This window comes from Kalmanozyma brasiliensis (assembly GCF_000497045.1).
Source record: "Kalmanozyma brasiliensis GHG001 unplaced genomic scaffold PSEUBRA_SCAF2, whole genome shotgun sequence".
Taxonomy (NCBI): Eukaryota; Fungi; Basidiomycota; class Ustilaginomycetes; order Ustilaginales; genus Kalmanozyma; species Kalmanozyma brasiliensis.
Genome location: NW_015961959.1, coordinates 954,159 through 977,004, shown reverse-complemented (window position 1 = coordinate 977,004; position 22,846 = coordinate 954,159). Strand labels below are relative to the sequence as shown.

Below are 22,846 nucleotides of genomic sequence, written 5' to 3'. Positions count from 1 at the left end.
CTGGACTCTGAGCATGTCTTCTACCTTCCGACTACGATCGAGCTCGCAGCAACCATCCGGAAGCATCATCGAGCTTGTCTATCGAGCTTGTCTATTGACGTCGTCTCCGACGACCGGAGAGTGGCCCGTGTGTCGATGCAGGTTGCCGCTGCCGGCCAAATTTGTAATTCAGGGTTCAGCCACCGCGGCTTTCCTCGCCAAAAAACAAAATAGAAGCCGGCGACATCATGCACACAGATGAAACCTTCCAGATCTGCCTTCTCACCCGACCAGCGCAGCGCACCTCGAGGACTTTCTCGTGTCGCATTGCGCAGGATGTTATTGCAGCCAAGTTCAGATCAAGCGCAGCTTTCGATTTGTCAGAGCCACGATGCGTGGGAAACGATGCGCAGAGATGTCGGCTTGTCCGCTTGCTTACACTGCTTTTCCGGTCCAAAGTTCGGATCTGCTGCGCATCTCGCCTAGATGACCGGCCGCCGCAAGCTCGCCTAATAGCGGCGGGGCCGAGATGACCAGAACCTCATGACTCGATGGTCATCCAGAGCAGAAGCTTGCTCATGAAGCTGAACCACAGCTGCGCTCAACTTTGTCTCCTACCAAAATGCTCCATCTTTCACACAGATTCTGACCTGGTCGCATTAGACCTCCCACTCGGCAGGTCGATTCTAGTTTGATCTACGCCTTCACGCTAACAGTCGGTCGCTCCCACATCCATCACTGTGTGCGAATAGCCACACGTCAACCGCGAGCTCGAACCAAAGCTTACCCTCGAGGGTCGTCTCAAGACAAGGCAGCGGTGATCAATTCCGTTGACCTGGTTGCGGACCTATAAAAGCAGCTTAGCTTGAACCGATCTCGAAAACTACCACTCGCCTAAGTTCTGCCTCCAAGGGCCTCATTCTGCCCGCGCTGAGCTCGCAAGTGTTCGAGAAACATGACCATCACGCCCATCACCGACAGCGCGAGCCTCCTCGCTCCCTTCGAGGGACGATGGAGCACCAACGCCCTCATCGACGATGTCATCGAGTCGTTGCGCGATCAGGTGTGCGTCTCGTACATCAAGTCGACCGATCCATTCGAATGGCAGCACATCACGGGTGCTGACCTCGACCGATGTATTCGCGCCGCCACTGCCTACTACGCCGATCGCATTGGAGTCAGGAATAAAGACCAGACCTGCAGACAAGTCAGCCTCCTGTCCGACTCGAGCTTCGATCTCCTGGTAGCCCAAATCGCTCTGATGCGTCTTGGATACGGCGTCGTCCTCATCTCGCCCAACAACTCGGTTCCTGCGATTGTCCACCTTCTCAAGGCAACAAGCTCGGTGGCTCTGATTCGCAGCCCAGAGAAGAAAAGTGAAGCAGAGCAGGCTCGAGATCTGCTGATGCAAGAGCAAGACGCGGAGCTCAAGCTAGCCGAGCTCTGCCCGATCGAAAGAGCCATCGCACACGATCAGCTGCCGCCCTCCACCACCAAGAAGGATCCGTATCGATCGGATGTACCTTACGAGCAGCAGGCAAATGAACCAGCCGTCACCCTGCACTCGAGTGGCAGCACCGGCTTTCCCAAACCATACACTTACACGTAAGCTTCTTGACACGAACATCCATTGAGATCGCCTTGGCATCCCCTCGCTGACTCCGTTGACCTCCCCTGCTATACTTGCTCCTGCGCCTTTGCCAGACACGAGGTATATGTCGTCATTATTGCCGACTACATGCCGTACGATGCGCTCTGCACCGCACCCGTCTATCACGGCTTCGGCTGTGCTGTCGCCTGGAGACAGCTCATCCACCACCGTCGCCTCTATCTCTACACTGGCACCATGCGCCACGATCTCGTCAGCAGAGCGGTTCGAGACAGTACCATCGACATCATCTACGCCGTCCCTTTCACCTTCAAGATTCTCAGCGAGGACAAGGACAGCCTCGCCACGCTCTGCAGCATGAAGATCTGCTGCTACAGCGGCGCACCGTGTCCCATCGAGGTTGGCGACATGCTCGTAGCCAATGGCGTCAACTTGGTTGCCTTCCTCGGCGCCACTGAGGTCGGTCAGATCATGGACAGTATTCGCGATTTTGACACCGACAAAGGCTGGAACGTGATGCGGCCCAGTAAGCGTGTGGACCCCTACCTCAAGTTCGAGAACGTTGGCACGACCGAGGAAGGCCCGTACGAAATGGTCTGCATCAAAGGCTGGAAGGGTCTTTCCAAGGTGAATCGCCCCGACGGCAGCTATGCCAGTGGCGACCATTATCGCATTATTCGAAATGACGACGGAAGCCTTCGCGGATACGTCTATCTGGGCCGAGGCGACGACACCATCGTCCATCTCAACGGCGAGAAGACCAATCCGGTGCCGATGGAGCAGAGCATCAAGTCTTCCCCTCTACTGCGTGACTGCCTCGTCTTTGGCTCTGGGCAGCCATGCACCGGTGCTCTCATCATTCCGTACGAGCATGCCTGGGAACCACACGCATCTTCGTCTCACGCTGAGAGACAGTTGGCGCTCAAGAAGCAGATCGAGCCCTTGCTCCGTGAAGTCAACTCGCAGTGCCCCTCGCACTCGCGCCTCGTCCCGGAGATGATCCTGTTCCTCCGTCCGCAGGACCGCTTCCCAACGGCCGACAAAGGCAGCGTCAAGCGTTCACCTGCCAACTCGATGTTTGCCGAGAACATCACCCAGTTGTACACCGAATTCGACCTCGGAACATCGACCCCTGAACAAGACAAGACGCTCATCGAATCGCAAGCCCAGCTCAAGCCGTTGCTGAAAAGCATCCTCGAACGCTTCATCGAGCTCACTCTGGACGGAAAGGAGGATGTCGATCTGACCACGCTTGGCGTCGACTCGGTCATGGATAGTCAGATTCGCAGTCTCATCCATCGCTCGATTCGCATGCAAAGCCCGCTCTCCAACACGGTGGTGTTCCAGCATCCGACGTTGAACAAGCTGACATTGGCAGTCTACGAACACATCCAGGGCAGCAGTGCAAATGGTACCGTCAACGGAGCCGTCAAGAAGCAACAAGAGGCCGCAACTCGTCAGATGCTTGCGGACTTGCGCTCCGAGCTGAAGCCTCGCGATCAAAGCTTATCCGATCGAGCGGCGCAAGGTGAGAAGGAGATCATCGTGTTGACGGGAGCGACTGGATCTCTCGGCGCCCACATCCTCGATCAGCTGCGTCGAAAAGCGACGGTTGCCAAAGTGTTCTGCCTCAACCGCGCTGCTGACCACGCTGACGCAGCCAAGCGAACAGACGAGTCGCTCGAGGCACGAGGGCTGCCACCGCTCAAAGACGGCCAAGGTGCGCAGATTGTGTCACTGGCCGCCGACATCAGCAAGCCTGATCTCGGCTTGTCGGAGTCCGAGTTCGACGAGATCGCAGGCACGGTCACCTGCGTAGTCCACAACGGATGGCCGGTCAACTTCAACTTGTCCGTCGAGTCCTTCCAGGCTGTTCTCGAGGGCTCGGTGCAGCTGATGAACCTGGCAGGACAGAGCACCGGCACCCGCTCGCCCCGCTTCCTATTCTCGTCCTCCATCTCGGTTGCCTTCAACACTGCTGAGCCGCTCATCCCCGAAACCATCCTGGACCATCTGGACCACACGCACGAGCTCGGATACGCACACTCCAAGTGGATCGTCGAGAACCTGTGCCGAGATGCTGGAACCTTGATTGGTGGTGGGTTCGAGTCGGTGGTCATGCGCATTGGTCAAATGGTGGGCGACAGATCAAAGGGAATTTGGAACGAGACCGAGGCTCCGCCCTTGATCATCAAGAGCGCGCAGACCGTCGGATGCCTACCCGGACAGCTCGATGATCTGTACTGGCTTCCTGTGGATGTTGCCGGTCTCATCGCGGCCCAGCTCACCAACGCAAGCATCTCGAGAGACTGCGAGCTGGTTCACGTGGTCAGCGATGCGGCCATGCCGTGGAATCTGGCGCTCAAGACCCTCGCCGAGCCGCAGAACCTAGGTGACTCGTTCGAGGTGGTCCCGTACGCCGAGTGGCTGGAGCGACTGGAGAAGTCGGATCGAAATGTCACGCGCAATCCGGCGGTCAAGTTGCTCGAACACTACCGCAGCCTGTACAAGGAGATGCAGCGCAGGAAGAGCGCTCCGGCCAACTTCGAAACGACTAAGCTGAAGGCGGTCTTGGCTTCATCTCCGGAGAGCGAACGGGTCGTCGACGGGCTTGCGGCGTACAAGCCTGAGTACCTCACTACCACCGTGGCTGCTTGGAAGCGATCTGGTTTCCTCAAATAAGGTCGGGTGGCCCTTTGCCCTACCAGCAAATTACCCACATGATGCACTTGCTACGGTCTTGTCTTCTCCTTGTCTCCGTGCTCAATACTCTCTACTACATCTCCTCCGCTGACGAAACGGTGCTTTCAATGAAGGTTTAATGCCAAGCCATGCTGTCCGAGCCTGTGATCAGGTTAGCCGCGCGTGACGCTCATGCTTGATCGACCAGCCCACCGTGGGTCGCAACGCTTTATCAGCATAGCGGTGTGGCGACGCCGAGTGGGGAACGATGATCAAAGGGGCGTTGTCATGCTTCCTTAGCTTTGCCCCTCCCTGTCCTCCTCCTCTGAGGACATTGCCTTCGACATCAGGTGGGTGAATGTGGGGCACCGAGCCGGCCCCTGCTGTCCGAGATGAAGCGGTGGCACAGTGACACTGATTCATGACACGAGCTGGGCTGACGTGAGCACGACAACGTCCCCATCCGTAACAGTGTTGCCACTTTCAACTGATGAGATGGAGGCTCCCTCACCAGAAGAGCAGGTGTATAAAATGCAGACGAAGCTTTCCTCTCCCCTCCTTTCTACCTCATCACTTCCCTCCTCATCCCCCACTGCCTTCCTTCTCCTCCCTACACCTGCTGTGCACGTTTCAATGAAGCTCTTCTTCGCGGCTCTAGCCGCAGTGCTGGTTGTCACCGCTCACGGTAAGTTCGTACGCGACACGTTCTCGACGACGCACGACGACAGCTGACACGCTTTACATCCCGTGTCTCTGTCTTGTCTCTGCCTTGCTTCTTTCAGGTGCCGCCATCCCTGAGGAGGCCCGCACCAGCGACAGCCCTACCATCAAGGAAGGGCCTCAAGTGGTAGACGGCGTAGGGACCTCATCCAAGTACAGCGACAACATTCCAACGTCCGACCTTGAGCCTGGGCCCCTCCGCTTCCGCAAGGGCCCTCAGGTGACTGACGGGACTGGGGCCTCCTTCCAGTCCGGCCGTCTAGCCGTCAAGCTCGCCACGGAGCCCAAAGCCAAGTGCATCTACGACATGAACACCTTTGTCGAATCTAACCTCAATTGGGGCACGGATGGCGGTCTCTACGCCGAGATGATCCGCAACCGCGCCTTCCAATCGTCCTCCGATTCCGTCTTTGGCGTTGGCGCGAATGACAGCATCGGCTCTGGCTCGCTCACCGGCTGGCAGCCTATCGGCAGCTCGAAGCTCGAGCTCGTCGCTGAAAAGCCGCTCTCGGCTGCCCTTCCCAAATCGGCCAAGATTACCTGCGAGACCAAGCAGGGCGAAATGTGCGGCCTGAAGAACCTCGGCTTTTTCGGTCTGCCCGTCGAAGCGGGCGAGACGTACAACGCCAGCTTCTACATCCGCACCGACAAGCCACGCAAGATGCGCCTCGAGTACGGACTGTTCAGCACCGACCTCACCCAGACGTGGGGCAAGTCGGACAACATAGTCGAGGTGGGCAGCGATTGGACGCCCGTTCACCAGGTACTGACGCCTCTCAAGGGCGCATCTGATATCAACAACGTCTTTGCCATCCAAACCAATGCCGACGGTGCCACGTTCCAGATCAACCTCGTCAGCCTTTTCCCGACCACCTTCGAGGGTACGGTAGTGCGCAAGGATGTAGCGGAGAAGATGATGAAGTTCAAGCCCAAGGCGATCCGCTGGCCCGGAGGTAACGACCTGGTGGGTCACTCGATCGCTTCGCGCTTCCAGTGGAACAACACTCTGGGACCGCTGATGGATCGTCCTGGTCGTCTGGGTAATTGGCAGGGCTGGAACACCGACGGTCTCGGTGTGGTCGAGATGTACCGATTCATCGAGAAGATCGGTGCTCGCCTCATCGTTGGTCTCTGGGCCGGCGTCGATGCCAACGGAAACTCTGTGCCGCTCAAGGACCTCGAGCCGTACATTCAGCAGCAGGTCGACTTTGTTCACTTCCTGCTCGACCGCGAGGGCAAGTGGGCCGAGTTGCGAGTCCAGTCCGGCGGATCGTCTTCGCCCTACGACGTGCAAGCCTTCCTCATCGGCAACGAGGGTCAGCTAAAGCCCGCCGTCGACTATCAAACTCGATTCGACATGCTCACCTCGCGCCTCAAGAAGGAGTTCGCCAGCTGCAAGGGCTTTGACGAGATCGACCTCATCGCTTCGGCCCCTATCACCGTCCCGACAGGCTACAAGTACCGCGTCGACCTGCTCAATCAGCCCATCTACGGCACGTCCGCCGACTTTGTCGACAAGTACCACATGTACGACTCGGCCTCGCGCACCAACAACACCCTTTTCTACAGCATGGAATTTGCGGTGATCAACTCGGGCATGGAGGCGGACGACAACATCTGGTTTGGCCCCGGACGTCTTCACCACAGCATCCTGCAAGGCTCGCTCGCCGAGACGATCTTCATTTTGGGTATGGAGAACAACTGCGACATCGTCCGTGGCGCTGCGTACGCGCCGGAGCTGTCGAATGAGTCGGACGACCGGGCTAGCGAGTCGACCCCCGGTATGCTCGAATTCGACACCACCAAGGTCGTCGGCTCCACCTCGTGGTTGATGCAGAGCCTGGTCAGCGCCAATCGTATCAGTCAGAGTCTGCCCGTGGTCAACAGCAAGGAGCTCGAGACCGCCAAGGTGTACGTCTCTGCCGGTGTCTCGGAGAAGGGCAGCATCGTGCTCAAGCTTGTCAACTATAGCGAGAAGAGTGCTGCGCTGGCCATTGACACTGGTGCTGCTACTGTCAAGGATCCGGTCTGCAAAGAGGTGGCCGGTAACGGCCCGCTGGACTCGAACACGCTCGAGAAGCAGCCGATCAAGATGCAGACCTGCCAGGCACAGACGTCGGGTAGCAGCGTGTCGGTCGAGCTCAAGAAGTGGTCCTTCACCGTGCTCAACATTCCAGCCGGAAGGGTTGCTTGAGGACATCGGTATGGCTCCAGTCCGTCGTGCCTTTACCAATGGTACTGTCCGTCGATCCCCCTCGTTCTGATCCTGAATCGAAGACTTCTCTTCAGCTGGTCGACTTGTGGGTGTCATGAGTGTCGAGCAGAAGTTGAATGTAGTCTGTTGAGGTTCGTGAGTCCATGCTGTCCCTGACAGCGCTCGGACCCTGAAATTTAGGTGTGGGTTGGACCCTGAACTTCCCAAGTCGCTTCCACACTCGACCTTCCTTCTTCCCTTTCACCACCAGCAGCTACGACCTCTCACACCTCTTCACGAACCCCTATGCGCATCACACTGTCAGACCGCCACTTGTATGCAACATGAACGGTGGCTCACGGCGGCGCCTCCATCCCGTGGCAATCGAGCCGTCCGCATCCGCCTTCCTCGCCGCCGCCTCCTCCAACCGTAAACCTGACACAGCCCAACCGCTCCCCAGCTACGTCGCGTTGAACTTCAACTTCAAGCCCGACTCGACGCACGACTGCCGCAAAGGTGCACTCTTTCAGCCGACCGCCGGTCGGAACAGCAGTGCGGACTGGCAGCTCGAGCTCGAATCCACCGAGGATCAGCCCAACGCTGGGCCGGACGACAGTGGAAGCAAGAAGCCAGCACACATATTCACAGGACCACAGACGGGAGCCAAGACGTACGATCTGGTGTTGGTCTGGGACGAAAGGGAGAAAGTGTATCGGCTGGACCGCATTGCGTCGACCTTTGCGCTCAAGTACGAGCGGTCAAAGACGGTGCTTAGTACTGCGAGTCAGGATGCTTGGAAAGGCGGTGCGGGTAGGCCCAAGAAGCGGGCGCACGATGATTCCACGGCATCGAGGGGCGCTCCTATTGCCAGCTCTAGCAGTGCTCCCAAGCCGTCTGGGCAAGGTGAGCTCAAGCTGCGCAGCAAACCGATCTCGGCTCCTACACCGATACGACGGTCTTCGCGAAGAGGACTAGCTACGGAGGTGGAAGAGTTTGAGAATCCGGCTCGAGCGCCAGAAAATCACACCGAGAAAGCAGCTGCAAGTTCGTCAAACCGACGCTCATCATCGCCGGAGCGCAAGTCGTCAGTCGCAGAGGCAAGCAAGCGAGACAAATCGACAGCCTCTCCAAAGGATCGTGGGTCGACCGACGACCCTGCCGCTGGACTGCGTCGCAGTCGCCGTCGATCAAGTCAGGCTCAAACGGACGACTCGTCTGCCGCTACAAAGTCGGACCCGCCTGGAAGCGCAGATGGCGAGGACGACGGACTAGCCCTTGAGCTAGAGCGCGAGCTCGAACGCGAACTAGAAGTAGAGATGCAAGACGTAGCCGAGGTTGAAGAGCCACTTCGTTCCTCCGGTCTAAAGGCTCCGCCTCCGAATCCGACGTCGAGCCGGACCCTCTCTCCGGTCTCACGACTTCAACGCGCCGAAAGGGGACTGAAGATCGATACGCCCAAAGCGCACACCTCTGATCCAGATCATTCCGCGCCTACATCAAAAGCGTTCCGCCCGTCACCCTCCCCCTCATCACCCCACCTCGCCCCCGCTGCCATCAATAGCAACGCACCTATCGGACTGGGCCTGCACTCCACCGGCGTCGGTATCACCCCGACCTCGTCCCCACATCTCGACGTCACCAGTCCGAAGGGTCCTTCGAAGGGTATCCCGGATGAAGAAGAGGAAGACGATGGGCTGGACGACTTTGCTGCTGAGCTGGACATGTCTCTGGCCGAGGTGCCCGCTTCTGCACCCAGGAGGAGCTCGCGCGCGCAGCAGGTGCCGAGGCTGGAGCGCAAGGCGTATGGCCTAGGTGGGCCGAGGCAGGAGGAAGAAGAATTGGAGGATAGTGACTAGCTCTGCCGCACCGTTGCTCTTGAGCTGCCCAGCAATGATCTTGATCGATCCCTTTCAACAGTGTGCCTGTGTGACTGTATGAGGTTAGTGGTGGGTATGAGCGAATAATGAAAGTGTGTTAGACCCGTCTGACGTGGAGCGCAGGCCATGCTGTCAAGAAATCCAGGGTCCAGCTCATCAGGACCACCTTCCCACATCGCACCTTCTCTCCCAATCGCATCGACCTTGTCCGAACCCTCGACGACGGCCCGCAGTCATGGAGGCGATACAGAAGTTTGTCGATGGCCGCATTGTACGTTCTCTCCCATTCCGGCTCATGCGCGCTCGCACTGACACCCTTCTTCTTCTGTTGAAACGGGCACAGGACTTTCAAGCGCAGCGTCTGGCCGACCGCATCATGCAGGAAGGCCTCGTAGCCGCCGCTGCAATCGCCTTCCTGCTCGGCTACTTCACGCAGAACATGCAGCTGTGCATGATCACGTTTGGGCTGTGTACGCTCGCGGTCGCTTTGGTGAGTGATTTTGCGTCAACTTCCCCCCGAGGGCTCACGGGCTGACGGGTTCGAGGCTTCAAAGGCTCCAGAAGTCGAAGACTTAAGATCTCAAGGGCTCAAGGTCTCAGGACGCTTCGAGATCAGCATGGAAGAGGCTCACATGGTCGATGTTGTGTGAGGAAAGGGCTCAAAGCTGACAAGTTTCCACATGTGCGTCTCTGACAGGTGACCGTCCCAGCATGGCCTTTCTACAAGCGGTACCACGTCGAGTGGCTGCCTGCTTCATCCACAAACATCGAGCAGGAGGCATCTCCGACTGTCAAGCAGGAGCCATCTAGAGTCGAGCAGGAGGCAAGGACATGATACGCTTTCTCATTCGGCACGCGCGCAATCACACAATATTCACATCATCCAACAGCTTTCTGGCATTGGGCTCGTGTTCGCACCGAAGATCACGCTTTCGACTGCATCGACGAGGACTTGCCGTTCGAAGCGCTGGCGCCAGAAGAAGGACTGGTGGCAGGAAGCATCGAGAGAAAGTCGAGTAGCGTCGAAGCGTCCGTTTCTGCTGCTGGCTGTCTCTCTGTCGCGTGAGCAGCGACGAAGTTCGTTGTGCCGTTCAGCCGGCTCGGTGTCTGCTGTGTGCTCATCGGATCTGTTGCGTAGATGGTTTGGAAGGGGTCCACACCGACACCGGCGTATGCTGAGGGTGAAGCAGAAGCAGGGTTGGCGAAGAGCATCGCATTGGCTGCGGCCTGGCCAAAAGCGCTGTTGGCCGTCGTCGTGCTGAATTGCCCCAACCCGTCGGCACCGCCTTCGTATGGTTGGAGAAGCCAATTGTGGAAGCCGAACGTTGAAGCGACGTTGCGGTCGGTAGAAGAAGAGGGATCCTGGGTCGTCGCAGCTGCGTTGCTGGAGATAGCGCTGTTCTGCGCCTTGATGCTGCCATCGATGTCGGCAGTAGCGTTGACGGAGAAAGCATTCCCAATGCCCGTACCTAGATTGCTGAAAGCCATGGCCGAAGCAGCGGGCGCCAGGTTCGCCGTGTAAGACGTTTGCATACCCAAGCTTCTCGGCGAGAAGGTAGCACCGTTTGCGAACGTCGGCATGGTTGGTGTCGCTGGTGCATGCTGAGATCCTGCGTTCTGTGTGGTTCGCTCGCTCAGCGTGGGCGTCAAACTGCGTCCCGGCGCACTGAATCGAACAGGCCGCGGTGGAGCAGCTACAAAGATGGTGGACCCGGGAGGAGGAGCAGCATTCAGTGCGTTGAGCGAGCTCCAAGTCGAATCCGAGAGCCACGTTGGCTGCTGTTGCTGTGCGGCTTGCCAGAAGGTTTCGCGATGCTGCGAAGCGCGTCTCGGATTGCCACTCACATCGACGAGCGAGGCGATCTGCCCATTTTGTGGCTGATGAGAACGGAGCGAATCTGCTGGCGATCCACGCATCAGATCCTCCACGGACGACATGTCGATCGACGTGGAAGAAGAAGACTGGCGGACAGAGCCAGGCTCAAGGACGGACCGCAGCACAGCTGAAGCAGCTGCATCAAAGGTGTCTCGGATCTTGGTGCCATAGCCGTCATCTCTTGTCGTGAGCGCTTCGAGCGTAGAAGCGCAGCTTTGCACGTTGAAGACCACCTCGACAACCGGGCTTGGACACGAGACGCCAGTTCGAGTGAGCTTCTCCAATGCATTGAGGTGGGTAAGACCCGAGATGAAGAGGTGGTGCGTGGCGAGCCATGGGAAATTGATCATAGCGCTGCGATGCATACTTTTGTACATCTTCATCGCACGTCCTGATGCTGTGAATGCCTGTTGAAGTCCGTGCGAGTCGGGTCGAGGATTGTTCGGTGACGGTCGAAAGAGTAGCGAGACGGTAAGATTGTGGTTCAGCTCGATCCAGTCACCCGTGATGAAGGGTGTAGCGGTGGAGCTGACGCCCTCGCCCAGGACTTTCCGGTCAGCAATGGGAGATGCAAGACGGATTTGATCGAACTCGGATCTCCAGTCGACGAGCTTGTCCATCATCCGCGATTGCCATTCGAGATTGGGTGTAGGCGGACCGACTTCCATGACAAGCGCAAGCGACGGCTGTGCTCCCTGTGAAAGGCTGACGCCGTCGTGGTCGAGTGCATAGTCACGCGGATTGACGCTGTGAAGACGACAGAGGATCTCGGACTGCACTCGGCGAAGATGGATGTGGGATCGGAAGATTTCCTTGTGAGGGTCGGCCTCGACGGTGTCATCCGCTAGTCCGCTCGACTCGCGATCCAACCGAAGCAATTCGGTATCGGAAAGCAGACTCGGCAGTTGAACATGGATCCAAGCGTCAGAGAGACCGGGAGGCCTTGCGAGTGCTACTGACAAGCTTCGATCGAGACAGTAGGTTGTCCAGAAAAGACGACGTCGAAGATCAACACTCTCCCGCGTGAAAGGCGCGTTGGATGCAGAATCGTAGTCGCGATCGACATGCAAGTTGAGCTCGGTGACGAGACGGATGGCAGCACCGGACAACTCCCATACACTGCCTGCCGATGGCACCAGCAGCGCATACTGTAGCTGCAGTATGGTCGCGCGTAGCTTGTCGAGATCGCCGAACCGGAAGAACACAGGAAAGAGTGCCTGTGCCTCAGCCCAATATTGATGCCCAAGACGGCGAAGCTCGGGACTGAAGTTGTGAGAGCGGCCCAGGGATGCCAGAGCGATAGCCAGAGACATGAGGACCACGTATCTGTGTTTGGACAAGGTGACACGATCCGTGACTGGGGATGCTGGCAAAGGTGGGGGTGGCATGCGGTCGTGCGATGCCTCTGAGAGTGCTGTTAGTCGTGAGCGATCATCGTCTTGGTAGACAAGAGCCGCCAGCTCCCACATCCGTACCTCGTTGATGATGGGGAGGGCTGAGTTCATGTAGGTGAGGTATCGTGCGATGAGGCGATCGAAGAAGGTCCGTTCGTATCCCGAGATGGTGCCTGACCGCCCAGGTCGAGACCTGGACTTGAACAAATATGGTGCTGCTGCATCTCTGAGTCTTGATGAGCCTGGAAGGTGAGAGTTCGCCTCTTCTCTATACCTCGACGCATTGGACGAGGACCTGCGCTTGAGGCGATGCGGAGACTTCGCACGGTCACTGTGACGTCGGGACAGGGCAGCTAGAGCCGTGGCCTCGTCGCTGTCCAATGATTGCGTCGTCGGTCTTTGCAGACTTCGCTGATCGTGGCGATGTGTAGAACCCGTGAGACCAGACGACAGGCTTTCGAGAATGGTGCTGGTCTGCTGCACGAAAGCGTTAGGAGAAGGCCCTATCGGATCCGGAGAAGAAGAGACGCCACTGGAGGACGAGAACTCTGCATCGCTGTCTACTCTTTGGGTCGCATCGTCGAGACTGGACCCCCCTTGACGACCTCTCTTTGCACGTTTTGTGGATGGCCTGCACGAGCGGCTGTCACTCGAATCGGAATGATCACAATTCCCATCCACATCTGCTGCAGTCCGCCCGCTCGCAGCAGATACTGAAGACGCAAGAGCAAGTCTGCTCTCCAGATCCTTGACCTTTTGCTGCAAGTCGTAGATCAAGCCGCGGGAGACGTTGGTAACCTTGTCGCGGCCGAAGCATTCCCGACCGGACTTTTGACAGGGAGTGCAGGCCGGAAGAAGAGCATCGCATTTGACCTTGCGACTCCTGCAGGCTTCGCAGGCTGGCAGCCGGGTCTCTCGATCTCTGTCTTTGGACTTGTGGTCCTCGTAGGAGGCGCTCGCTTCTCTGGCATGCTTCTTGTCCTTGTCGGCCTTCTGGGTTGCCGTGCTTTTCGAAGAGGAGGATGCACCCGCACCAGGCGAAGTGGCACTGACAGTAGACGGGCGTCCTCTCGCTGGGCTAGCTTTGGCCGCTGCGACCGCGTTGGCCGGCGGTGTAGGTGTGGTCGACATACCAGATACCGACAAGTTTACCGTCTGTTGGCTGTCCTGACCGGGATAATCCTGCGTGGTGAGGACCTCTGCCGACATACTTTCAGCTTTTGAAGGAGCCGATCATCGCCGCCGGTGCTGTTCTTGATCGAGATACGACGCTGGTGGTGGAAGAAGGATCGATGTCCGTGTTGGTGTGTGTGACTCTTCCGAAAGGGTCCTCTCCTCTGGGCCTAGCCGTGCTGCGCTTTCCTGCCAAATTCTTTTTTTCCCGGGCAGATAGCCGGGATGAGTCAAAGCGACATGTGACACTCGCTACAGTAGTAGCAGCAATCATATCACTGCTCATATCACTCAACGACGACAATTCTCTTGGCTCGATGGTTCACAATTCAATTTCATTTCGTGAACGTCACTGCCAGCAGCCGAGAGCTACCTCACCTCCTGTAGATGACAGCGAAAACAAGAAGCAGAAGAAGAGAGCTAAGAATGTTAGAGAGACGAATGACCCCCCTTCCCTAGCGCAGTACGGAGGAGGAGGGTAAAGTGAAGCCTGCTCTGACCGTGAACTCCAAAGTCCCCCTAACTACAGTCAGACTGCGGAGGGACTCGGCTTCGGATTGGATCCATGTGGGCCCGGCATGAAAATGTCTTCGTCGTAGGTTTGAGCGAGAAGACATCGATTAATGGGCCGCGTGCGGAGACGCATGGGGAAGTGGGAAGGACGAAAGGAAAGAGGGGGGAAGGAGAGCACAGTCAGGAGGCGGCACAGACGGAGGACGACGGTCGCGGTGAGATGCCGCTAGTCTGAGGCAAATGTGTAGAGATGTGCAAAGCCCCTGTTGAGGGCCGACAGGTCCTGGTAGGTGACATGGTATGACCTTGGTATCGAATAAAATGCATGTTGCGAAGCGGGTTGAATGATGAGTTCGGCGTTGGGATCCGAGAGGCGTCGAGCGGCTGAGAACGGAGTCGCTGTTACGAGCCGAGGATGAAAGCGCAGGACGACGTCTACTTGGACGACTTAGGTCCTTGACCGACGGCACACTGCTGCTCCCAAGACCAGCCTTTGGGATGCTGCAGCGACTTGGCGATCTCCTTGAATGCTTCCAACGTGCACAGCTCGGGCTTGCCCTCGTAGTGCTTGCCCGGTGCAGCGCATGCTGGCAGCTTCATGTCGCGGTCGCCGTATCGCACTCGTACGTAGTGCTGTTGCTGTGCAGATTTGAAGCCAAGAAGATTCTGCACCTTGCCAAATACGGAAGAGGTCGTCGGCGCCGAAGTGTCGCGGAAGAGCTCGATGCCCATCGACGAAGTGAAGGTCGGCCAGCGACCGTCAAAGCAGTCGAGCGTGTTGAGCAGTCCAGCGAGTGCCGTGTCGTGCGTGGCGTAGACTGCGAATTTGAGCGGATCCTGCGCACCGTTCTCAGCGCGGGACGACATACGTGTTGCCAAGTCATTGACAAGTCGACCCATGGCGAGACGGCGGAACTCGGTCCTCTTCTCCGGGTCAGGGTCGTTGTATCCGCTGAACCATTCGGCGACGACGGCTGTTTCGACCTTTTGCTGCATTCGTGGGTCGGAGAGCGCGGCAGGCATGGGGAAGCCGTGCGCTTGTGCCGCTTTGACCGAGTCGAGAATGCCGTTGAGACGAGGTCGTCCGTCGATGCGCGGCTTGGCACCCGTCACGGATTCAAACTGGCTGTCGAACTCCTCCAGCGAAGGGTTATAGGCGCGAGCTGCGGCGTCGGCAAAGGCTCTGTCGAGTGCGCCTAGTCGAGAGCAGCCAAAGGTGTTGGGCAGAAGGTTTTCGTCGGTGCCATTGCGGACCAGCACTTTTGGGATGAATTGACCCTCTGTGTTGGGTTGCGGCGCGTTGGAATGCAGACCTCGGATGACCTGTTCGAGACTCTCAATGGTGCGGGACATGTTGGTGCTCCGGAAGTAGAGCGCATCGTGATCCTTGCTGGTGAGCAGTTGCGGCAAGAAGCCTAGACGGTCGACGTAGAGGCCCCGAAGCTCGCGACCGAATCGAAGCGTCGACAGACGACCTAGGTCGGTGAGTTCGCCGAGCATGCATTCGCCTTCTTCTTGGTCCTTCTGACCTCGCCCGGAGATGGACGATTCGGTTTCGACGCTGCGACGCATGCGCATGATGCTGCTGTACGCGGTAGCGGTCTTGCCTGGACTGACCTGCCCAACCTGGAAAGGGGCGATCGAATTGGATGCGCTGGGAGTCAAGTCGAGCACACAAGCGTCAAACTCGCGCCCAGCCCGACACAGGTTCCATCTCTCTGGGAGGATGTGTGTGAGACGTTTGCGCACTGGTGTTCGTTCACCGTGACGAACGAGGTAGTGTACCTGAGAAAGTTCGAGGCCTTTGGGAGGGTCCCTCCAACCGAGACCTGGACCAGCCGCGCCAGCGCCGGCATTCGCGATTGCTGACGCCATAGGGATGCCGGCGGTGAAGGGTATGGATGCGAAGTCGATGGTGGTGGCTTGAGGGGAAGAGGGCCCAGCGTTGCTGGAGGTGGACGTCGACATCTTGGATTATGGCAGGAGGTGAGGCGTAATGTGCGGCAACGAGCTTGACCGGCGGAGCGTAGTCACGTAAGAATCGGAGTCTGCAAAGATGCACAAAACTAACGAGAGACCTGGATCAGCAGATGTCGAAAACTTGTTCGAGCGATCCGGTCCGATGAATGTGCCGAAGTGATAAGGCTATCAACGGAAAGATGGCCGGCAGCTGGGACGAGGTGTTGGTAGGAAGACTGAAGAAGAGGAGCAAGGCAAGATTGGGATGCAAAGAAAGTTGACCGGCGATGCTCGGGAGCGTGGGACAGAGGGAAAAGACGAAGAGCAGCGAAACAGAGGAAGAGATGCAATGCGATCCAGACGAGACACGGAAGAACGAAGGATGAGTGACAGAGCGAGACAGAGAGAAAGGGCAGAAGCGACGCAGAAGAAAGGAAGATGATTGCAAAGAAGAAGAAGAAGTTGCGCTGCGCTGCGCTGCTCTGCGCTGCCATCTCGACCGCTCGACTACGGCAATTTTTCTGATCGGAGCGTGCGCCGAGGCTGACCAAGAAGAAAACTATTTTACGAAAAAAAGAAGGAAAACGAAAAAGAGAAAAGGAACGTCCGACATCTGAACCGCAGCATGGTCCGCAACGAATGACAGAACTCGCATCTATGGCCATTCGAAGCGATCCTCCATTCGCGCTCTGCCCCTTCATCGTCGTCAGGGTGGCGAGAGGAAAGCTTGCATAATCGGACCCTCTACTGCCTTTGCTCTTCAGAGCCGCGTGTCACCTTTTTCGATCCAATCCCATTCTAGCAGACGGGCGGGCGAATGGTGTTGCGTGCTTGTTCGTCGGCTCCATTTGAGAGCGGCTCCGACGCCATGGGTCGTGAGGAGGTGGCCAATCGAGCTGAAGTGCGCGAACAGCTGTCGAGCAGACCAGTCGATCGAGCGATCCCGAGCCAGGACTCGCTCGGCTGCAGAACCACTATATGCAGGGCGAGCTAATTTTTCCGGTAATCGCATGCCGCTCCTCTCACCCACTTGTCCAGCATCCGATCACTGCTTGTCGACCACATTACATTGGCTTGCATTTGTCGAACAGCTCGGCGCCAAGCCGTCCATCTCACAATGGCGCAACGTTGATTGTGTGGCTCACTTGTTCTCGAGAAAGCGCATTGAAAACAGAGGCGCGCAAGTCATGCACGGGCAATCAAACCAATTCAAGAGTTACTCCGACGCTTGCAGCTCCGCCCCTTCCTCTGACTTGTTCTCTGAGCAGCGGGCCAGCCCCTAGCTCAATCCATCTCTGCCCTTGTGGATGCGACGACAGCTCAGCTCAGCCCATACAGTATTCGAGAACCGCTTCGGCATTGGCTGTTCCGCGTCTCGATGCGAGAGTGGTTCGGCGAACCCGTGGCCCAGACGTTTCTCCCTGCTCTGTGACGGATGGTTGCCTCGAGCCTCAGGGTCTCGCCTCCGCTTTCTCGGGACGCCCGTGGTAAGGCCTATGACATTCGTGACAACCTCGCTGGACCCTCTTCTTTTGCCCATGTGGTCGCGCCGGTCAAAAGCCTGCGAAACTTCACACGCCCCTCGCCCACTCTCCTTTCTTTTCCCACGGACTCGCTGAACTGACTTCCGCACCGAATTTGCCCAAGAGACGGCACACGCTGTGATTCGGGCAATGTCTTCGCCTGCTAAATCGTGATTGAGTAAAAGTGACCGCGCACGGAATGGCACCGAGCGATCCGGGGCAGATGACAAATCACACCTTGGCTACGCCCATGACCGCCAAGAGCGTCAGCACCACCAAGTCTCGGTCCAGCGACTCGACCGCAGAAAAGCTGAGCACGCCCATCTTCTTGTTTCCTGCCGTCTCCTCGGTGGGCGATCCCGCAGTGTCCCTCGAAATGGGCGTTGATCCCGTCTCAGCATTCGTTCCGCCACCATGGAGGAGCAGCGAGGCCCTGACGTTTTGGACAGCATTGTTGTGCACTTGCACCACCGCCTCGTTTGAGACCACTGCCCTCTGGTGCTGCCACAATCCATGACCGCGGGCCGCGCTTCCGGCTGCCGTCGGTTGTGATCGGAGAAGCGGACCCCCCCGGATGCCTCGCAGCGGAATCTGTGGCTCGCCTCTCCCGACCCCTCCTGCTCCTCCCCGAACCGGGATGGCCAGCGGCACCACCTGAGCCGGTGGGAGCACGGGAGCACCGATGCTCGACACATCCTCGGGCAGCGGCTTGGGCACGCTCTTGGTCCTTGGCTTGAACAGTCCCAACGCGTTGCGCACCTGCGAATCAGCTGTATACGTCGCCAGCTCGATCGTCTGGGAACCATCGACGGTATGCAGGTTCAGATCATATCCTTCCAGCATGTCGAGCGCGCTGTTGCCGCTGGAGTCTTTCCTTGGCGATAGCACAGATGCCTCCACCTTGCTTCCTTGCCACGTCCACTGCTGACCCTCCCGATTTTGGAAACGAGCCGTGAAGCCTCGACCTACTTTCTGCTGGATGTGGATTCGGGTTCGCTCGGCGGCGTCCTCGAGTGTTGCTAGCGATGCATCGGTGCGGTTCGATCGCGATCGGTCGTGCGTCAAGTCGTGGCTCGAGTGAAGAGGCGATGGGAAGGCACGCTCCAGCCGGTGGGATGGCACGCTTGCTCGCGACGATTCCGAAGGCTGGGTCGTGTGACTAGCACCACGCGGAGCATGGCGACGGATGATCTCGATCACCTGCTCCGTCCCAGCACTGGTTGTGCGCGTTTCGCTCCGCACGGAAAACGTGCTCTTGTTCACCTTGGACACAAGCAGTTCCCTCGCGTCGAACGTTGAGGCAGATCGCTTCTCGGACGAGCTTTGGTCCGCTTTGCTAGACAGATCCACGCTGGATCGCTGAGCCTGCCTCCTTGGGCTGCGGTTGCCCACGAAGGCCGCAAAGATGCCCGTAGCTACCTCTTGCTCGAGCTTCATGGCCTTGCTCGAAGGCTGTCGACGGATCTGATTCTCGGTTGGCGCCGGTGTCTGTGGCTGTTGCACCTCGACCGCCTTCCAAAACGCCAAAGGACGAGCGGTGCGGCTAGAAACCTCCCCATCCTCGACGCAGATGCGCAAGTCGTTGCCATGCAGCATCACAGTGCCAGGAGCCAGTCGCTCGAAGCTCGTAGATGGCACGATCTTGCTGTCGTTTGCATTGCCGCTTCGAGGAGCTTCGTCGGGCGCTGCTTTGACCGTTGTCGGAAGTTGCTCGACGATCTGCGTCTGCGTCTGCGTCTGCGCCGAATAGAACCCAGATCCGGCTCGGTTGGAGAGGTTGACACGCTGACCGAAGCGCACGGGCACTTCGGCGTCCTCCTCGTCGTAGTCCATCTCTTCTTCTGACTCGCTATCGGAAACAGACTCGGATCGATCCGAGTCGAACAGGTCCGAGCCTTCGTCCTCGTAATCTCTGAAGGGTCGCTCCTCCTCCACCATCACCTCTTCGCTCGAGCCGAGTTCGTGTCGCGAAGAGCCCGACCAGTCTCCCAATTCGGGCGCCATCGACTTGACCGTGCCTCCAGCAGCATTGCTGAGATTGTAGCCCATGCGGTGGTCTTTCGACGCATTGAGGTATGCGTCCTGCGATTTCTCGGCATTGTGAGATGGTCGGTGCGACTCGCTCGATGCCGCTACCACGGGGACCGTTGGTGGTTCCTGGCTGCTCTGCATTTGGTTCTTCTGTTTGGTCGCCTTCAGTTTCGCCTTCGTCTTCCTCGCCGGCAACGGGCTAGGCTGCGGTACGTGAATCCGGCCATTCCCCGCGATGTGGATGGTCGATGCGGCCAGAGCAGAGATGGACCGTTCGGCACACAAGTTCTGCAGGATGACGTTGCGGTTGGCGGTGGTAAAGCCAAGGTTGCGCATGAACGGGCCTTTGTTGGGCGACGTTGTCGACTCTCGACTCGTTCGAGGTGCTGCGTTGACCTCCTCAGAGGGCGAGCGCTTGACGAACGAGGCCGACCTTCGCTTGGACGGGACTACCGAAGAGGTGGATGTGACCTTGGGCGGCAAGACGACCTCCGATGCTGCAAATCGGCCCAGTTTCCACGGCTTGTTCTTCTTCTGCTTCTTGCCCTGCTGCTGCTTCTCGTTGGAGAAGTGACCTGCGCCACCGTTGCCGTACGCACCGCTGACATTTGGTAGCGGCAGGTCGTTGACCGACACCGAGATCCACTCAGCGATCGAATCATTATCCCTCGTCATCCTGCCCTTATGGCCGTCGACGAGCAATCGTATGGCTGAGGGACGACTGTCTGTTTCTGCGTCTGAGGGCGAGCGTCGGTCGACCGATGGCTCAATGGTCGCAGGCTGACGCAGAGAAGGCATCGAAGCGGCAAAGCGGTCCTTAGGTGTGGTTGCGGACGTGGCACGATGGTCGATGCTGTCAGCAGGTGCGGGTGCGGGGTCATGGCGCGGACGCGAAACCAGTTTCTGATGAGCGATCGCTGGCGACTCCATCGTCAGCGCCGTGACTTGCGAGGCAGGGCTCGATTTCGGGTCGAAAGTCACCTTGTCGAACGACACGCGCTCGTGCGCCTTATGAGAGTCGACCGAGGAGGTAACGGAAGCCTCGGAACCGCGGCGAGAATGATAAGGAACGACGTTGCGACGAACGGCGGCTCGGCCAATGGATCGACGACGCTGCTGCAACTGCTCGGCAGTCACGTCAGACCCAGTGGCGACCGGGGCAGCAGCGGGCGCTTCGGCTACGACAGGTCGGGGTGTCGAGTTCAGAAGAATCGGACGCAGCTCCACCGAGCGACGCTGATCCGCAGAAGTGCGTTGATGATTGTCCAGCGATATACGCTTGGCCGCTTCCGCCGATGCTGCAGTGGGAGAAGGTCGACTGACCGCTGCAGAGTCGACGCTGCTACGGTTCGATGACTTGCTGGGGTTCATCTTGGCCAGGAACGCCATCGCACGAGACGGGGACCGCACAGGCGTCGCGATCGGCAGGTTCTCCTCCGAAGCGCGTGTGCGAGGCACCGCTGGGATCTCAAAGGAGAGGGACTTTAGTGGTGCTGTTGCCGGAGCCTCGGTGTCGGCCTTGGTGGCAGGGTCCTCTTCGATCTTGGTTAGCGCCGGTGCAAGGGCGATACTGGCCACGGCAGGGGGCGATGAGGAGTAGGTGCGATCCGACGTAGAGCCAGAGCCTGAGCTCGATCGTCGGTCCGATGACACCTCGGAGGCTGTGCTCGGACTCGTCACGACGACCATGGGTCTGCCCATCCCAAGCGCGCCCGCATTGGGTGCGATGATCTCCTGCGTGGTCTGCATCGTTCTCCGGGCTGAATTTGTCCGAGCGTCCTCCGAGGGAAAGTACGCCTCGAGCGGCGTCGTGGAGGGGGTGGATGGCCAGCTGGAGTCGTCGTCCGCATACTCGTCGTCGTCGAGGTCCTCGGCGTCCCCTCCTAGCTTGTTGCTCATCGAAGCGGTGCTTCTTCGGCGCCTGCGACGCTGTCCTCCGGTACTTGTACCGCTCGCTTCCGAGTCACTGGCGTGCGTCGAGTCGACGAGAATGGATGGGTATCTGTCTTTGAACTGCGGAGGCGGAGGCGGCACCTCGATCTGCAAGCTTTCGCGCCTCTTGCCTAGCTTTGTCGCTGATGGAGTCGCACTGTCCCCTTCGGAAGGGGGGGGTGGGTCGGATGTGGGAGATGGCGCATCTTCGATGTCTGAGTTGGCCGACATTTCGCTCAATGGGGGCAACGGATTTACCAAGGAGGTGAGCGAAGGCTTCGGCGGGACGTGTGTTGGTGGCGCTTGCTGATTCGATGCTGAAGATCCTGCTGCTGATGATGGGTCTTCCTCGCTTCGCTGTCGATGGTGGGTGCCATCGTAAGCACTAGCCATCCCTCTTACCTTCCCACTCGAGCTGAAGAAGCCTTCTACATCCCTTTGAAGTGGGCTTTGCGGAACTTCCTTCCCCTTTCCCTTTCCGAGTGGATCCACGGAGGCTGGATGAGAGGTCGCTCGACTTGGGCTTGATTCGGTCACGGTAGCAACCGACGAAGTCGTCGCAGTACTAGATGACGAAGAGCTCTGGGCCCTCCGACTCGCTGCCAGCTTTGCCAGATCGCTGCGAAGGGCTGCGTTTGCCCGAGGCGAACGTGATGATGATGGTCCCGAAGCGGACGATGATGCGGTGCCAGAAGGAGATGTTCTGGCAGCAGCCATGAACTTTTGGTGGTCACTTAACGCGGACGCTGGCAAGACGCGGGTGGAAGGGACTTTTCTGAATGTCTGCTTTGGCGGTACTAGCAAAGGTGGTGATGGTCGTCGTTTGCCGTTGCTTGACTCGCCCTCGGTCGTTGTGCTGGAAGACGCATCTCTGTTGTGGCTCATACTGGAGGATGGGATGCGTGGTGGCGGCACCGGCGCGACTGGCGTGCTGTCGACATTTGGTGAAGGTGGACTCGCGGACGACGCTTGTGTCTCATCTGGTTTCAAAGGCTCGCTGGGTAGGGTCGGAGATGGCGCCGAAGCTGCTGTCAAGGACGATGCTCTCGATGGTATGGATGCCTGCGAAGGGCCTTTGCCTTTGTTCCAAGCCGCTGCACTGGCTCGCGCATCGAAGCTGGTCGGTCTTGGAGCATCCGTGCCGTCCTCGCTGGCGATGACCCATCCTCTCCGCCTGTTGTTGGACAGAGGCCCGACGCGGTCCTCCTGCGAGGAAGTCGCGGCCATGTTGTGGATGGCTTGGCCGAGGGACGGCTCTCCGTTAGGGACGCGACGCTATGACGATGGCGGACTCGTCCTTCCTAAGTGCAGATGGCCATATGGGATGTAAACGCGCGCTGAGAGATTCGTCGGTCGCTCGTCGGATGATCGAGAGGAAGCAGGC

The 22,846-nt window shown here is 58.4% G+C and overlaps 7 protein-coding genes across 7 annotated transcripts; 4 read left to right on the top strand and 3 right to left on the bottom strand.

The window, feature by feature from the left end:
- Positions 1-934: 934 nt before the first annotated feature.
- PSEUBRA_002888 (Male sterility, NAD-binding) lies at positions 935-4,270 on the top strand (the record flags this gene model as incomplete). The annotated part of the gene is made up of 2 exons (XM_016437269.1): positions 935-1,584; positions 1,684-4,270. 2 exons carry the CDS (start codon positions 935-937, stop codon positions 4,268-4,270), a joined length of 3,237 nt encoding a protein of 1,078 aa, XP_016292769.1.
- Positions 4,271-4,903: 633 nt separating this feature from the next.
- Positions 4,904-7,184, top strand: PSEUBRA_002887 (Carbohydrate-binding, CenC-like protein; the record flags this gene model as incomplete). Its single annotated transcript, XM_059464924.1, has 2 exons — positions 4,904-4,955; positions 5,053-7,184. 2 exons carry the CDS (start codon positions 4,904-4,906, stop codon positions 7,182-7,184), a joined length of 2,184 nt encoding a protein of 727 aa, XP_059321323.1.
- Positions 7,185-7,528: 344 nt separating this feature from the next.
- Positions 7,529-9,040, top strand: PSEUBRA_002886 (Transcription elognation factor Eaf, N-terminal; the record flags this gene model as incomplete). Its single annotated transcript, XM_059464923.1, has 1 exon — positions 7,529-9,040. The coding sequence occupies one exon, from the start codon at positions 7,529-7,531 to the stop codon at positions 9,038-9,040; it is 1,512 nt and encodes a 503-aa protein (XP_059321322.1).
- Positions 9,041-9,296: 256 nt separating this feature from the next.
- PSEUBRA_002885 (Microsomal signal peptidase 12kDa subunit) lies at positions 9,297-9,896 on the top strand (the record flags this gene model as incomplete). The annotated part of the gene is made up of 3 exons (XM_016437279.1): positions 9,297-9,332; positions 9,405-9,551; positions 9,759-9,896. 3 exons carry the CDS (start codon positions 9,297-9,299, stop codon positions 9,894-9,896), a joined length of 321 nt encoding a protein of 106 aa, XP_016292767.1.
- An 89-nt stretch (positions 9,897-9,985) lies between these two features.
- On the bottom strand, positions 9,986-13,540 carry PSEUBRA_002884 (Zn(2)-C6 fungal-type DNA-binding domain protein; the record flags this gene model as incomplete). The annotated part of the gene is made up of 1 exon (XM_016437262.2): positions 9,986-13,540. One exon carries the CDS (start codon positions 13,538-13,540, stop codon positions 9,986-9,988), a length of 3,555 nt encoding a protein of 1,184 aa, XP_016292766.2.
- A 912-nt stretch (positions 13,541-14,452) lies between these two features.
- PSEUBRA_002883 (Histidine phosphatase superfamily, clade-2) lies at positions 14,453-15,985 on the bottom strand (the record flags this gene model as incomplete). The annotated part of the gene is made up of 1 exon (XM_016437246.1): positions 14,453-15,985. The coding sequence occupies one exon, from the start codon at positions 15,983-15,985 to the stop codon at positions 14,453-14,455; it is 1,533 nt and encodes a 510-aa protein (XP_016292765.1).
- Positions 15,986-17,730: 1,745 nt separating this feature from the next.
- PSEUBRA_002882 (uncharacterized protein) lies at positions 17,731-22,689 on the bottom strand (the record flags this gene model as incomplete). The annotated part of the gene is made up of 1 exon (XM_016437257.2): positions 17,731-22,689. The coding sequence occupies one exon, from the start codon at positions 22,687-22,689 to the stop codon at positions 17,731-17,733; it is 4,959 nt and encodes a 1,652-aa protein (XP_016292764.2).
- Positions 22,690-22,846: the final 157 nt, after the last annotated feature.